Below are 14,585 nucleotides of genomic sequence, written 5' to 3'. Positions count from 1 at the left end.
GATGCAACTATTAAGAGATGCGATCGGGAGGTGCGAATGAAGTGACACTGACGGCTGGCAACGGCCCGTCAACTGCCCCGCAGTTTTTAGCCTGCCTAGCTTCCAAACTTCATCGACTTCAACTGAAGGCCTTTACCGCCATACGAGGCTGTAGCGCCAAACGTCACACAGTGGGTTGTGAACGCGACAATGGGCGTCGTAGGGTCGACCACGACCAATATATAACTATCTACGCGCTTTTCGGCCGACTATCACCCTAGTTAACGGCCACAGCGCTTCAGCTCTTTGTACGCGATGTCTTCTCGAGACATAGACAGAGGCAGCGGTGATGCGGAATTTCGCGTCAAGAGCGAGTCTCTTGAGCCGCCTGCACTGTCAGATCTAGCTGTTCCTGTGCGGAAGCCTAAGAAGCCGAGACATGCCACAGTCTACGATGCCGTCGCCGGTAGGCATGGACAAATACTTACCATTTCTGCGGTAGAGTTTCTAATCTGACATAGCGACCATTTTCTAATAGGGAAATATTCTATGTTCAAAAAGCGTGTACCGGTTACAAGCACCCATGATTTCATTCTTGCTCCAGAGGATGTGCTATTTCAGCACCCCGACGCACCAACACGCTATCACGAAAAAGACATATACTTTACGAATGAAGACCTTCCGAATGCCGGCGAGGGTTTAATACCGAACAGCGAGCTGCTAGACGAGGTGCATACGTATACGAGCCGTTTCTACGAGGCACTGGCAATACGGGCAGAGCAAAGGTTAGACCGGACGCAGACCGGCATTGTCAATGCCAGGCTGCTAGACGAGCGCAGCATGGACGAGACGGCTTTGATTGCCTTTGGCATTTTGCTGGAAGAGGCAGGCCGACACATCTTAGGAGCGCGCGGCGATCTCGTCTTTACGGAAGCAGACGACGAAGATGATGACGAGTCCGAGGAGACAGAAGGGGGAGGCGAGGGGGAAGAGGCGGAATCGGTACACACGACAGGCAGATCGGTCGACTCAAAAGAGCCAAAAAGTGCAGATTCAGAGGAGGAGGAGAGAGAACAGGCTCAGAAGAAACAGCGGTTGAAGCGCCGAAAGTTGTCTGGTAGACGCCAGACACTTGGCAGCGATGATGAATGAGGACAAAGTGTGACACCACCTTACCTGGTATGTCCCTTACATTGTATCTTATGAAGTACTCCGTACTCCGTACAAGTAAGATACAACGGGTAGGCAATGCCTGAGGTGCAGAGCCTGCTGGGAGACATGGATGGCTCGAATGGCCTCGTCGCGCGGCAAATGTCGGGCGACCAGGATTCAGCTTGGCACACGGGCACGCAAATAGCAAGCGTGGTGCGGAATACTTCGGATTACAAAGCAAGATGCGGTATCGCGTCTTTGGGAAATTGCAGCGAGATAGTAGGCATCGTATCAAACGAACGGAACGAACGGAGGGGCAGGCAATAGTGCAGCAGTGGAAAAAGAGGGAAGAAGGGGCAAAAAGGGAATATTCCGTATGTATTTCACTACGAGTTCGCGCTATGGCCACGCGGCAATGACAGAAGGAATACGAGGTCGAAAAAGTGCATCTGTGGAGATGCGAAGGAGGCAAAAGCAAATAGGACCAACATAATGAGACAAGGACGGAGGTACAATCCTCACAGGCACAAGCCCTATAATCCAGCGCTGATACATGCCATGCCAACTTGTTCCAGATAAGGTCTCAGATGGCCAATGGCCGACTGATTTTGGTCATGTTACACTGGCGATCGAATATTACAAGGACGAAATTGAGCCGTACGGATATACTCGGATCAGTTGAGCACCAGGAAGCCCGCAGTATAAGCAAGCATTGGCTCCCGATGCTTTTCGCTGCTACTACGTACGCGTACTCGTGTCATCTAAAGCTATCGTTTATTTTGTTCTTGGGTCATTCGAAGCGTGGAAGAACACGATTGCCGGCAGTTTACGATATAGGCAGTCGACGCCGATACAAACGCGCCTGCCTTCCGATCGGCCCTGTCCACTCTGGCGGTATTTTACGTCGTATAGGAGCGAGAAAGCACCAGCGTTTTAGTGCGCTGCCCCTGCTAGGACAACCGATTGGCGGAATGGCAGGTTTTCAGAAAGAGAATTCATCTTACGTGTCGCATTAGTGCGAAGGTGCGTGGCGAGCCGACTAGTGCCGGGCTCCAACAGTCGGTGTCTTGGGAGCGGAGACCGCTGTGCTGTGCTTGTACGGAGTACTCCGTACAGATGTATTCGTAAGATAATACCTGTCTGGAGCGAGCTGGTGTCTTTATTAGAGATTGGGAGACTCCGCAACGAGCGAGACACCCAGCCAGCCACATCGTGTCCAGGATAAGAACTGGGTACTGCGTCAAGATAGCCGAGGTTGGTTGCAGAGCCACCATCGTTCGTTCTGCTGCCCATAACGAATGCTGCGATGCAAGGGTTGACGGTGTACACTCGTATTACGAGTACAGAGAGAGCCTGTTGCCGGACATGCCGGATCCCGTAGCACCGAGACGCCTCACTGCAGACGATCGACCTTGGCCTGGAGGCTGCCTCGCGATGGCATTGTGGGCAGCAGCTCTGTTGCCGGCCTGCTGGCGGCGGGTCGAGTCCGTTATGGCGACAAGGCGACGGGCTGCTGGACAACGATCTGGATGCGAGTGTAAGATGGACGTATGACGCCAGCGAGCCCATGTCTGCGAAGACGTCGGGACTCCGCTGTTGCCTGGCCTCGTGGTGTACGACGTAGTCTGCGTCTTGGGTTCTGGAAGGCAGCCTTGGTTCCGGCACAGTGTCTGAGACCACGAGGATTCGAAGCTTATCAGGCCAGCCGGAACTGTCTGGGGGATGCAGGCAGCCCTACAGGTAAGATACAGGCGCTCACCCTGCAGACCCAGAGATCTGAACAGCAGCATTGCAAGCCCGCAGGCGCAATACTTGCTGCATGCAGAGCAGGACGCGAGCCTGCCTGCGACGGGACAACTGCCACCCGCTTTGGACGGCGTTGCTCGTTATGCATACCCACACTGCCAGCGTCGGGCCTGGGGTGAGACCGAAATAGGAAGTGAAGGTGAGTTCAGCTGTGCGTCGGTGAGGGGCCAGTCAACCTGTCTCGTCTGCGGTGGCGTTTCCAAAGTATCACATGTACGGAGTAAACGTGCCCATACGTCCTAGGCCCACTGTCTCCCCTGCTCATACAGACCCCTCCCCCCTCTAGACTACTCCGTACGTCGTATCTGACATAGTATGTATGGAGGAGAGGGGGGAACTATGCTGGAAGCAGGCCACCCAGGCAGAACAATGCGGTGCACGCACTGGTCGAATACCTTGTGGACCGAAAATCAGTGCAGATGAGGCGATCTATACACATAACTTGCTCATGCTCATTCGTTCTCTGTGTCTACACACAACCCGACCATTCCCACAAAAGCTGAGCCGACCATTGTGGGTCTATTTTCACTTAATAATCATCCCAGAAATTTTTGCCTTAGGCTCGTCAATGTACTCTGTCAGAGGTAGTACAAATGAATAAATTTTTCTGCCAGGCAAGGGAAAACCGCCGGCACGGAAAAATGCAAGTACCGTAGAAAAAGAAAACAAACAAACAATTCACGTTGTTATAGTTAGGTACTTCTTTGCTATGCTAACGTGTATACAGGCCTCTACCAAATAGGCGGGTCTAGGAACTAAACGCCATAGGTCGCATGTATCTTTCCACCTTACCACGCCCTACCGAGCACACCGCTTTTGCAGTACTTGTACCACCCTTTAGTACAGTACAAGATGTGGAAGACGAGCCTAAGGCAGTTGTTTTTTTTGGCAGGGATTACTAATTAAAATACCCACAAATAGACCCACAATGGTCGGCTCAGCTTTTGTGGGAATGGTCGGGTTGTGTATAGACACTCGTTCTCTCCAGCCTGACGGGTCCGTCTACGATGACCAAGCTCTGACTGAGCATGTCTGATGTTGAACTGGTGAGATACCTGTTGGTGGCCAGCCTAGAGAGAGGTGACCTGTCACAGACGTCAACACATCGGGAATACGAGCAAATTACTCCATACGTATAGTAAGATACATGCCGCGCAAGGCTCTCACGGCCAAGCCACAGCTCTTGGCCTGTCGTCCCGCCCAATGGACTCCAGCCAAGGCAACCTTCCTTTTCTTTCGATTATCTTTTGATTCTACTCCGTACTGGTACCCCGTCGACGTGCTTTGGTAGCTTGCGTGACAATTTTTATATTTTCGTTTACATTAGCCCGACACTGCTGCGGATGCATGCTCGTAAGATACATGTCTGTGATGTTAAGATACCAAGTGGGCGGGCAAGGACCATGATTATACGTGCAATTTCCAAGAAACAGTGCAAAAGGACGGAGAGGATCACTTAATGCGCAGAGGATTGGGGGCCTGATAGGATGACAAGGAGGGTTACAGTGGGCTTGATTGATGAAGTGGCACAAGACTAATTCATATTTGGTTTCTTTTTTTCTCGCTTTCTTTCCTTTTTTTCTTTTCTTCTTTTTTTTTCGTTCCGCGTTTCCTTCGTGGCGTCTTGTAAAAAGAAATCGCTAGGATTTCCAGGTCGATGACAAACGGACCCAGAAGGATGAGGGCAAAAGAGCAGGAACAAAGGAAACAGAAGGCTGTATGTCGTATGTACGTCTGCAAATAGCTGTACATCGTCCAACACGACGACGAAGACCAAACAAGACAGGAAAGTTCGGACCAAGCGGGCCAGCCCGTCAAGCACTTGCTCGCGCAAGTTGCCCAGTCAAGCCTAGGGTCAGATTGGGCTGTTTGTACCATGTAGTCCAGGCGGTGTGAAGTGGTGTCCTTACCGTACTCGTAGATAACCATCGCAGATGTCACCACACAGTGCCGGCTGTGCATATTTTGGCACTGCCGCCTATCTTATCTAGAGCGATAAGATACAGTCATGTACAGCTGATGAGTTAACTCCGTGCTACGGAGTACATAGGAGCCATCTGCGATCTGTGGCTGGAGGCAGAAATGGGCCAAATCGGCGTCGTTGTAATAAAAATAGCTAAGATACGTCGTAGACGACCTCGCTAAGAAGACGGAGGAAACATGAAAGGGGCTCGCTCACCACGGTCCTGGGTTCGGGACCCTTGACCTGATTGGACACATAGCAGGGGAGGTCAGAAGACAAAAAGCTCCTAGCAGGTCCTTTCTCCCGGGCGAAAATGACAGGTCACTAATTGAGCTGCCATCCTGTTCAGGTGCGCCGAAATGTAATATTTGCCTCTGCCGAAAAGGGTTGGGATGGACGGGCGACGAGAGAGGCGGTTGGTCGTAGCAGCAGCTATTCTGCGGATTTTCAGGGTCAGGCCGAAACCAAGGGGCATTTCCGTGCTGGACGTTGGCTCTAAGTGAGGCTAAGGCATAAGCTCACCGACGGCTCATGACACGGCGCCTGCCAAGTCGTCCTTCTACGCCGCCCTTTCGCAATGCTGAGCGACCCCAGGCACCTACTTGCCACAACGAGGTTACATTGCTCGGTCGCCCCGTACCTGTGCCCGTGCCCGACCGCAACCGTGACGACGGCCAGGACCGTTCTCGCCGGACACTGGCTGGAAGGCGTCCGACTCAGGTCGATCGATGTGCCGACTGCGAGTATCGTGCCGCAAGCACGAGGGGATGCGATGCATCTCGCCACTCATCGTGTTCGGCAGCTCAAGCCGCCTTCGCTTCCGCGGACACGGCACCAGGGTGCTGTGTGGCGTCGTCGCATGGCGGAGAACTTTCTGCTCAGCTGAAATCGCTATCAGACTACGTCGTATGCACTTCCAGGTGGCGCCAGCAAGGGGCAAGCTGGCCTCGTGCGTGGATCACTGGGCCTGTGTTTTGGGCGTTTTGCCGTTTAGGAGCGGCCGGTATGATTACGGCGTATTCTGCCTGTGCATGGTGAGTTACGAAAGGTGAGACTTTCGTTTGAGTGCTGCAGGCGCATGTGGCGTGCCCGCAAGATACACCGATCAAGCTGCGGCACGTGAGATGATACAAGACGTCAGAGGTGCAGGAATTGCATATGTGCATACGCAGGGCGGCTCAGACTATGCATACATGCATGCAAACTAAGCGCCCTGACTTTTGTGCGTCTTGTGCCTACGTTCAGATGCAACTACGTCGTAGGACTCGTAAGATACTATGTGGTGCAGCAATGTCCCAAGTTGGGATATTCCGGGCGCAGGGACGCGTTCTTCAAACAGGATCGACGGGCCTCGTTTCTCGGTAATTAGTAGACCCTGCCAGCTAGCCCGACGTTTTACTGATGTCGCCAGCGGGCGACAATGCAGGCCTAGCACAACCCATTTCCCACAGCGAGGTTACAGGGGAATGATGTGCTATCGATCCCTGCCATTATGAGGCGCAGGTGTGCATTATACCTGGGCCGCAATATAGGCCAGGGAAGGGACGGCATGACCATCTGCTCGTCCATGGTAATACGTTTTTCGTATCGAGAAAGTTTTTCGTCTGGCTACGACGTGTTCTACTACATAGTATGTACGGAGTATGTACGGCACGGAGACCTGCAGCTGCAAACGCGTTTCCGCTGCAGGTGAGAAGTGATGGGCGACTAGGGAAGGGCGAGGACGAGAGCACGGCGGGAGATGAGAGGAGAGCAGCAAGGCAACGAGGATTCGTGCACGAGAGCAGTCTGTAAACGCTCTGCTCTCCAGGAGCGCGTGCGGCGCCAGAGGCCATTATCCATCCTCCACTATCAATATCCAGAGCCATTTTCCATTTTGGCCTGGTCGATTGGGCTTGCCTGATTATTGGTAATGCTCCGTATTCGGGACGAGAGTAGCACCAGCCGTTGTGTAAGCATGCTGCCTGCCGTCAAGTGTGCGGCTTCGTCTGTGCTCGGCGTTGTCCTGCATCTGTGCGCGCGTGTGCGTGCTCGTACATAGTAGACACGCAAGTACTCCGTACATAGTATCTTCGTTCTGCATTCGTGAGCGGACACTAAGTATGCAGCTGTCGGCTCGACACGCAGACGCGCTCGCGTGACGTTGTGCAGGACGAGATGCATATGGAAGACGTGGCCGTCCAAGACGCAGCAGCCGGAGTCCAGAATACCTATGGCGCTGTGTGTGTTCGAGCAGCGCCCAGAGTACAGGGCACCTTGCGTGTAGGATGCCACAGACCGCCAATTCGTCACATTAGGTATCTTACAGACTATGTAGTAGCGCCTCTAGTCGCTTGTAGCGCCACCTGCTAGCGTTGGCGCTACGTTGCGCTTGGCTACGGAGTAGAGACAGTTGGGTGGCTGCTGCCACCACCCGAAAGACCGCCGCCGCCGATGGTCGTCCGTTGGCTCACCCAGGTACGAGTGCCGGGCGAGCCTGGCAGCGAAAGGGGAAAGGGGAACTGGGAGAGGGGAGCGCGCCGTCCGACGCGTGCACGCTTGTGGCAGACTACGATACGGTTCGATACGTGCGGCTGCAAGGCCAGCAATTGTCTTGGGTGTCGACCAACGAGAATAGCCGCACCGCGGCGCGCAGGAAACCGCAACCCAACCGACATGTGCGCTCCTTCCCCTACTACTCCGTACATAGTATCTTACTGTCAACCACACAACCACACGGGCCCCACCTCGTTTCATTTTACCTTACGCCACCATTACGATAGCATCGCCGTCTCCTTGCGACGCATCTGCACTGCCTTCACATCTCCATTTGTGCAAGCCAAAAAAAGAAAATCAGGAACACAAACACGGCAGGGCGACAAAAAAAAGAAGTGCAGCTTACGACGGAGTGTTTGTCGCCCGCGGCACGAGCAGCCGTCTGCCGCAAGTTACGTCGTATATATTTCGTCTTATTGCCAGCCTCCGTCAATTTAAAAAAAAAAAGCACATACAGAAGCACAGACCTAGCTTGCCGTACGACTCAGATCACCACAGGGCGATCACGACCGGCTCTGGACAAATTCATGTACATGCGATACATGGTACTCCGTACATTATCATACACACTGTGACCGTCCTATTACCTGGTGGCAGCTGTCTTGCCAGCCTGCTTCTGTGGGGGAGCTGTCTGGTCTCAAAGTTCCTTGACTAACGTCCCGTCTTGTCTTTAGGAGATTTCATTCCCGGGATATAGCACCAGTATATCCCGTCGTCGCACACCTGGCCGAAGGGTCAGGCACGACAAGCCTCAGGACGGACGATCCACCTGCGAGCCCGAGCCCGGCCAAAGAGCTGGCTGCCAAAGATACCTGCAATAATGCGTATATTGGTATATTGGCCATGAGAGCAAGCCCCAAAATCAAAGCTTCTACCCTTTCCCCACCTTGGACCTGTCACCCTGTTCGCCTACTCTATGCTGCCCCCCCTAACCGCGCCAAGCCATCCTAGCTTTGACAGTACGGAGGACCACAGCCAAGATACGAGCAACTTTCTCGTACTTTGTATTCAATTATCTCCTCTGGTTCCCACGACGGCACCACTACAGCAGGGATTGCTCCCCCGTCTCCATTGGCCTCATTCTGGCCCCTCCCAACCCGCCGCCTGGTTTAGCTACCAATAACCCCGGCTTGCTTGACACTCTCTCCACTCCACCCTGACCCAGATTCGCAAAACGAGAAAAAATAAAAAAATAACGAGCAAAACACTGACCGTTGACTGTCATTGCCGGCTTCCCTTCTTTTTGCCATTTTTTTCCTTTCCTTCTTTTTTGCCCACTTTTCAACGGTGAGCAACTACGATACGGCTACGCAGTGTCATATGAACACGTACTCGTATCGCACTGTCCTCGTTCCGTCCAATTCTTGTGGAAAGAACCCGCTGAACCGAGCCTCGAACCCGCCAGCCTTTCGTCGTCGCCTTCTCCTGGTCGATCTCCCTCTCGCTCTACCGTCTCGTTCTACCCGTCTGGCTGGCCTGGGCTTGTCCCCTGGGCCGAAATCCTTCACACCTTTACCCCCCTCCCTCGCTTCCCACCTCCTCCTTCTCTTCATGAACCGAGCTCCCAGCTGCTAACACCCACCGCCTCTGCTTCCCATCTACTCCCACCCACCTCCCGTCATCACTACGGACATCTGGATCTAGCCATCTTGGCGGAAACAGGCAGTTGTTAGCGCGTTTGTCAACTCCCAACGGTGGATGACCGCGTTTCTAGCACCTCCGTTTCCGCTTCGTCAACTCTCTCCTTCTCTCTCTCCCCTTCTCTCTCTCCCCCTCGCCTTCTCTCTGACCGGCCTACTCGCACACCCCCTTTCGACAAAGCTCGCTCTTTCCTGAGTGCTCTTGCTCTGCATTGGCTCTAAAACGTCTTCGCCACCCTTCCCATACCCCCCATTCCTCCCTGGACACACCCCTCCCCCCCTGGACCTCCCCCCCCCCAGCTTCAACTCGAAGCTGTCTGGGTTACACTGCTCGACGGCAACGAGCACTGCCTGCTCTCCTTCTTGTCTCCCTGGCAGAAAAAAAAAAAACAGAAAAGTCAATGCCACCAGGCCCCACTGTTCCCATCTGGTCAAATCATTGGGCCCTCTCTTCTCATCCCGTTCCGTTACTGGGCTTCCCCGGAAGTCGCTCACCTTTCCCAAGCCTGCTGCTATCCATGACCATCAGGAGGACCGCACACGCTTCGTCTCTTCTTCGCGCAGGCCCCTTCGCCCCCCGCGCCCCTTCGCGCCTGATGTGCCTCTCTGCTTCATCCACCCCTCTGCCGTGTTATTAATGTCCCCTGCCTTGCTCTCGCCCGAGCACTGTCGCAGACATGGACCAAGGTCCAGAGAGCAAGAAACCCCGTCTCTCGACTGGATCATGGTCCACAGGAACACCTGCCGCCGCTCACCTCCACCACGCTTCTTTCCCCAACCCTAATCCCGGTACTGCCTCGCCTCAGGCACCGCACCCCACGCCATCGGGTCCATATCAACCCTCCCATCCCTTCTCTCGTTCCTCTGACCCCCCTCCCGTCTCCTCTCCTGCTCCTCCGACACCTAATGCTGCTCACTCTTACCCTCACCTACCCCCGCCGCAGTCGACGCCGCAGCCACATCAGTCGCGCGCCACCCATCCGTCTGCTCCTCCCCACCAGCAGCACTACGCCGACGACCGCCGATATCATGAGCCAGACCAGCACACATCTATGCAGGACCATCGACAGGACTACCGTTCCGACCACCGCTCGGAGTACCGACAGGATCATCGGCCTGAGTACCACCAGGACCAGCGACTAGACTACAGACAAGAGTACCGCCACCCGGCCCCCTCGCCTGCTCGCTTGTCTCCTCCCTACGGCACTTCCTATGGACGCGAGCAGTCCTTGAACGAAGACGGCCTGCCTCTGATGCGCCGGCTCGACTCTGGCTCGATTCATGCATCCCAGCAGCAGCAGCAGCAGCAGCAACCGCCACCACCACCACCGACTTTGCTACACCCCCAGCACCCTCAGCATCCTCAGCATCCTCAGCATCCCCAGCATCCACCGCACCCGCAGCACCATATTGATGACAGCCGGCGTCAGATGGGCTTTGATAACATCGCCCACCCCTCAGCGTCGAGCCCGCACCAGCTCCCTCATGCGCAGCCGCCTCTGCCGCACCAGCTGCCAAACCACCAGCCAGTCCAGAGCCCGGGCCACAGCCACCAGCCGCCACCCCTTCATCCGTCGCACTCGCATGGTCACTCTGCAGTACCGTCAGCTCAGTCCCAGGCTCCGCCTCCTCCGCTGCCACCACCGCCCCCACCACCGGGCGGGCCTTCGGTATCAAACATGTACCGGCCACAAAGCAGCTACCCGCCAACTCCTACAGCTCTGAGCCAGTTTGACCCCCCCATCTTTGGCCACTCTCAGCCATCCGCACAGGGCCCGGACCAGTCCTACCCCGTCTCCTACTCGGGAACGGGGAAGAAGAAGGCCCAACGCGCTTCGCAGGCGTGTGATAGCTGCCGGTCATTGAAGGCCAAGTGCGACGAGACCAAGCCTTGCAAGAATTGCAGGGAAAAGAATATCGAGTGCAAATACCGAGATCCGATCCCGAAACAGTAAGTAATACTTTGTGCTTGGAAGCAGTATAGACGTTGTTTCTAAAACATGTATACTTTAGGCAAGACAAGGTGACCATCGACATTATGGAAGCCATCAACAGCCTGGACCACACACTCCGTGGCGAGATACGAGAAGTCCGCGGGGAGTGCAAGGCGATTGTTAGCAGCGTCCAACAAATGTTGGCTGAAGTGCAAAACACAATCAAGTTAGGCATTATGAACTCCGATCGTATTAGTCAGACCGGGGCGGCGTTGAATGCGACATCTATGGTGAACTCGCCGCGTTCTGATAACGATAATAAGAATACATCTTCGCCGAAGCAACCTTCACACTGGTCGAGAAACATGGGGCTGGCCCCAGAAGAGGCACAGAGGATATCGGAGCAGCTGCAAAACGACGATCACATGGATGTGGTCCCTGGCCCTGCTGTGCCGCCCGGAGAACCGGCCATTCCTGCATATCACACTACATTGGCCAGTCTGCTTCTAACCTGGCCCACGATCCGCGAAAGGGTAGAGAGCCATCTAGAGGCGGCTGGCATCCGCTTTCCGTCCGAGTTCCCGGTGCGCCAGGAGCAGCGAAGAGGTGCCATCTCTTTCTATGGGCGTGGCGAGGACTCTGCGGGCGACAAGGGCCGCGGCGAGCTAAGCATGGATCCGAATGATGTACTGCACATCGAGGGCTCGCAGACGGTTCCTGTTGCACCGGCACCGAATGTGCCTGGCAGCAACAGGAGCAGCCCGCAAAACCCAGACAACCTAGACACGTTTAACAACGCACAGGAGTCGTCTGAATCAGCGCGCGATTCGTGGAACCCGCCTGGAGGCCTCAACTCGCCTAGCCCGGTAGAAGCGGTCAAGGGCCCGCCAACGCGAGTTGCCATCGAGCTGGATCTAAACCCGGATAAGGTATGGGACTATGTTCGCAGCTACGAGAAGAACATGCAGAACATACACCCGCTGATCCCGCCGCTGGATTTGCATGTAATGACGACGATGTTCTTGCAGAATGCAGCCAAGTCGTCGGGCTCGCAGGCGGCAAAGCCGTGGGCTCCTGTGGCGGAATTTGCAGGCGGGTCGAGCTCGCCAGTGGTGGAGGGCAACCTAAAGCGGAAGCGGTCTCCGGTATCGTCCGGCGAGGGGACCGTTCCTCAGCGACAGACGCCCCCAAGACCAGGACCGCGTTTCCAAGACGTCGACAGCATGCTCGTTCTTATGGTGCTGGCACTGGGCAAGGTCTGTCTTCATAAGCATTCGAAGCTTCCGGATGTCGTTCCCGACAATGACGACGAGGCTGTATCGTCACAGTCGCCACAGCCGCAGAACGGGTACTCACCGTCTCTGGTGCACGATTCTCCGATGTCGGTGCCGCAGGGCGGCAGCCGCAACGTGCCCAGTCGCCGCTCGTCCTTGCAGGGTGGCCAGGCGCAGTATCCAGCGTCGCGACCATACTCGATGAAGCGGAACGTGGACAACATTCCGGGATTCGACTACTTTGTCGAGGCCTGTGATCGGGTTGGCAGCCACGTTGGCGGACGGCCGCAGCTGAAGCTCGTGTGGGTATACATCATGATGTGCTTGTACTACAGCCAGCTAGGCCGGCCGATGCAAAGCCTAGAGTTTGTCGTGTTCGCTGGCCGCCAGCTGCAGATTCTTCTCCGACCGTGAGTATAATTTGCGTAGAAAGTCTTTACAATGGTATATAATACTGTGTGCTAACTTAAAGCTACTCGTCGCAGACTGTTTCACAAATTTGGGCAGATGAAGATTACGGTGCCTAAAACGATTCACAGGAGGGAAAACCAAATGCTATTCGCGTTCTGGACCTGTCTGCAGCTCGAAAGGTTTGCTTCCCGGTTCCTTTTTGCCTGAGGACGGCATCTAACGTGAACATAGCGACCTTTTGGCGGAACTGCCGCTTCCCCAATCGGGTATCCTAGCGTACGAACAGCAGATGCCGTATCCGTTTCCTGACAGCTCCTCGCCGGGCGGTTTCGAACCATATGTTCTAGAGAGCTACATGGCGCAGCTATTTCTTCGAAACCAGCTGAACGATATCCATAAGAACCTGTACGACGGACGACAGGACCCGAATCTGATCAACAAAGGCCAAATCATCATCTTCACCGAAGCTCTGGACAAGTCGTTGTGGGTGCCATCACAGTTTAAATTCCAAGACGAGGACCCACCGGCCAACGAGATCCTGGCAGCACGGCTGCGAGCAAAGTACTGGGGCGCGCAGGTGATCATTCACCGGTTCTTCATTCGGCGAATTCTCGACTACAACTACGCGCAGCGGATACGGGCACAGAACAGGGGTGGCGCAGCACTGGAAGGACAACCGACGGAGAGTCCACTGACATCGGAAAACATTCAGCTGGCGCGACGGGGTGTGCAGGCGTTGGTAGAGAGCACGCGCGCGTTTCACGGGCTTCCCGACAAGCGTTACGTGGTGACCAACGTGTTTGGAACGGCGCATGCGTGAGTGAAGCCGGAAAGCCGAACGCGTTTGAGTGCTGATAACTAACTTTCCACTCTTTTTCAAACAGGCAATGGGGAAATCTCCTTGTGCTGGACTCCGTCCAAAGGGACCCGGTCCTCGGCCAATTCATCGAAGAGGAGTTCCTCAACGAGCTGTTCACCAAGACGATTGACTTTTTCGGGGTGATCGCACAGCCCAAGAGCGCGCTCGCCTACGACATGCGCATCCTCAAAGGCCTGCTGCAGGACCGCCAGCTTCATCCCCAGCGACATCCACGGGCCGAAACCATGGCCTCTCCGGCCACACCGGCGCCGCCGCCGTTTGCGCCGTCGTTCTCGGCAAACCCGTCTCCATCGACGGTGCCGGCATCCCTTCCGCCATCGGTGCAGGCCATGAGGACTGATTACCCATATTCCTCGCAGCAGCAGCAGCAGCAGCAGCAGCAGCAACAACAGCAACAACAGCAACAACAGCAACAACAACAGCAACATATCCCGATGCCACACACGCACAGTCAATCGTCCTCCACGTCAACAGGCAGCTTTCCGGGAGGTCACAGCCCGCAGCCACCACCACAGGTGTTGTATGGCCAGCCGCTGCCTCGCATCCAGGGCTCGCCAATGCAGATGTCCCCCGGCAACACGCCGCCGCTGTTTGCGCCGTCCACGCAAGGTCCCTCGCCTCCGGGCCCGGGCTTGATGCATGCCCCCCCGCCGATGCAGAGTCCGGTGCAGAGCTCGCTTTACCCGCCACAGGTGGCCACGCCGTCGGTCAAGGGGCCGAGCACGCCGAGCGAGTCAGGCTTCCCGCACCACTTGCCTCCCTACGAGCAGCAGAGGCAGTTCAGAGACAGCGAATGAAACAGCCGGCAGAAGTGTATAAGCGTCTCCTTCCCATCTTGTTACAAATATAAATACCCCCATAGGCGCATATCTTTCTAAGTAACATTGTGGTCATCGTCTTTATTTGCTGCAACGGCGGTCGAACCGACATGCAAAGCACTGCCTTGTGGGGAGACGAGTCCTGCCCGAAGGCTTGTTCACCTATTGATTTTGTTATTAATCTCCCGTCCTG

General features: G+C 55.3%; 3 protein-coding genes across 3 annotated transcripts; 2 read left to right on the top strand and 1 right to left on the bottom strand.

Moving 5' to 3' along the window:
* Positions 1–294: 294 nt before the first annotated feature.
* On the top strand, positions 295–1,131 carry CMQ_2832 (uncharacterized protein; the record flags this gene model as incomplete). The annotated part of the gene is made up of 2 exons (XM_014316910.1): positions 295–445; positions 518–1,131. 2 exons carry the CDS (start codon positions 295–297, stop codon positions 1,129–1,131), a joined length of 765 nt encoding a protein of 254 aa, XP_014172385.1.
* Positions 1,132–2,465: 1,334 nt separating this feature from the next.
* CMQ_2935 (uncharacterized protein) lies at positions 2,466–2,921 on the bottom strand (the record flags this gene model as incomplete). Its single annotated transcript, XM_014317013.1, has 1 exon — positions 2,466–2,921. The coding sequence occupies one exon, from the start codon at positions 2,919–2,921 to the stop codon at positions 2,466–2,468; it is 456 nt and encodes a 151-aa protein (XP_014172488.1).
* A 6,831-nt stretch (positions 2,922–9,752) lies between these two features.
* CMQ_2744 (c6 zinc finger domain containing protein) lies at positions 9,753–14,371 on the top strand (the record flags this gene model as incomplete). The annotated part of the gene is made up of 5 exons (XM_014316822.1): positions 9,753–11,026; positions 11,089–12,693; positions 12,769–12,846; positions 12,926–13,510; positions 13,579–14,371. 5 exons carry the CDS (start codon positions 9,753–9,755, stop codon positions 14,369–14,371), a joined length of 4,335 nt encoding a protein of 1,444 aa, XP_014172297.1.
* Between the last annotated feature and the right edge of the window lie 214 nt (positions 14,372–14,585).

This window comes from Grosmannia clavigera (assembly GCF_000143105.1).
Source record: "Grosmannia clavigera kw1407 unplaced genomic scaffold GCSC_144, whole genome shotgun sequence".
Classification (NCBI taxonomy): Eukaryota; Fungi; Ascomycota; class Sordariomycetes; order Ophiostomatales; family Ophiostomataceae; genus Leptographium; species Leptographium clavigerum.
The sequence above is the reverse complement of the archived record's forward strand: the minus strand, read 5'-3'. Positions and strand labels throughout refer to the sequence as shown.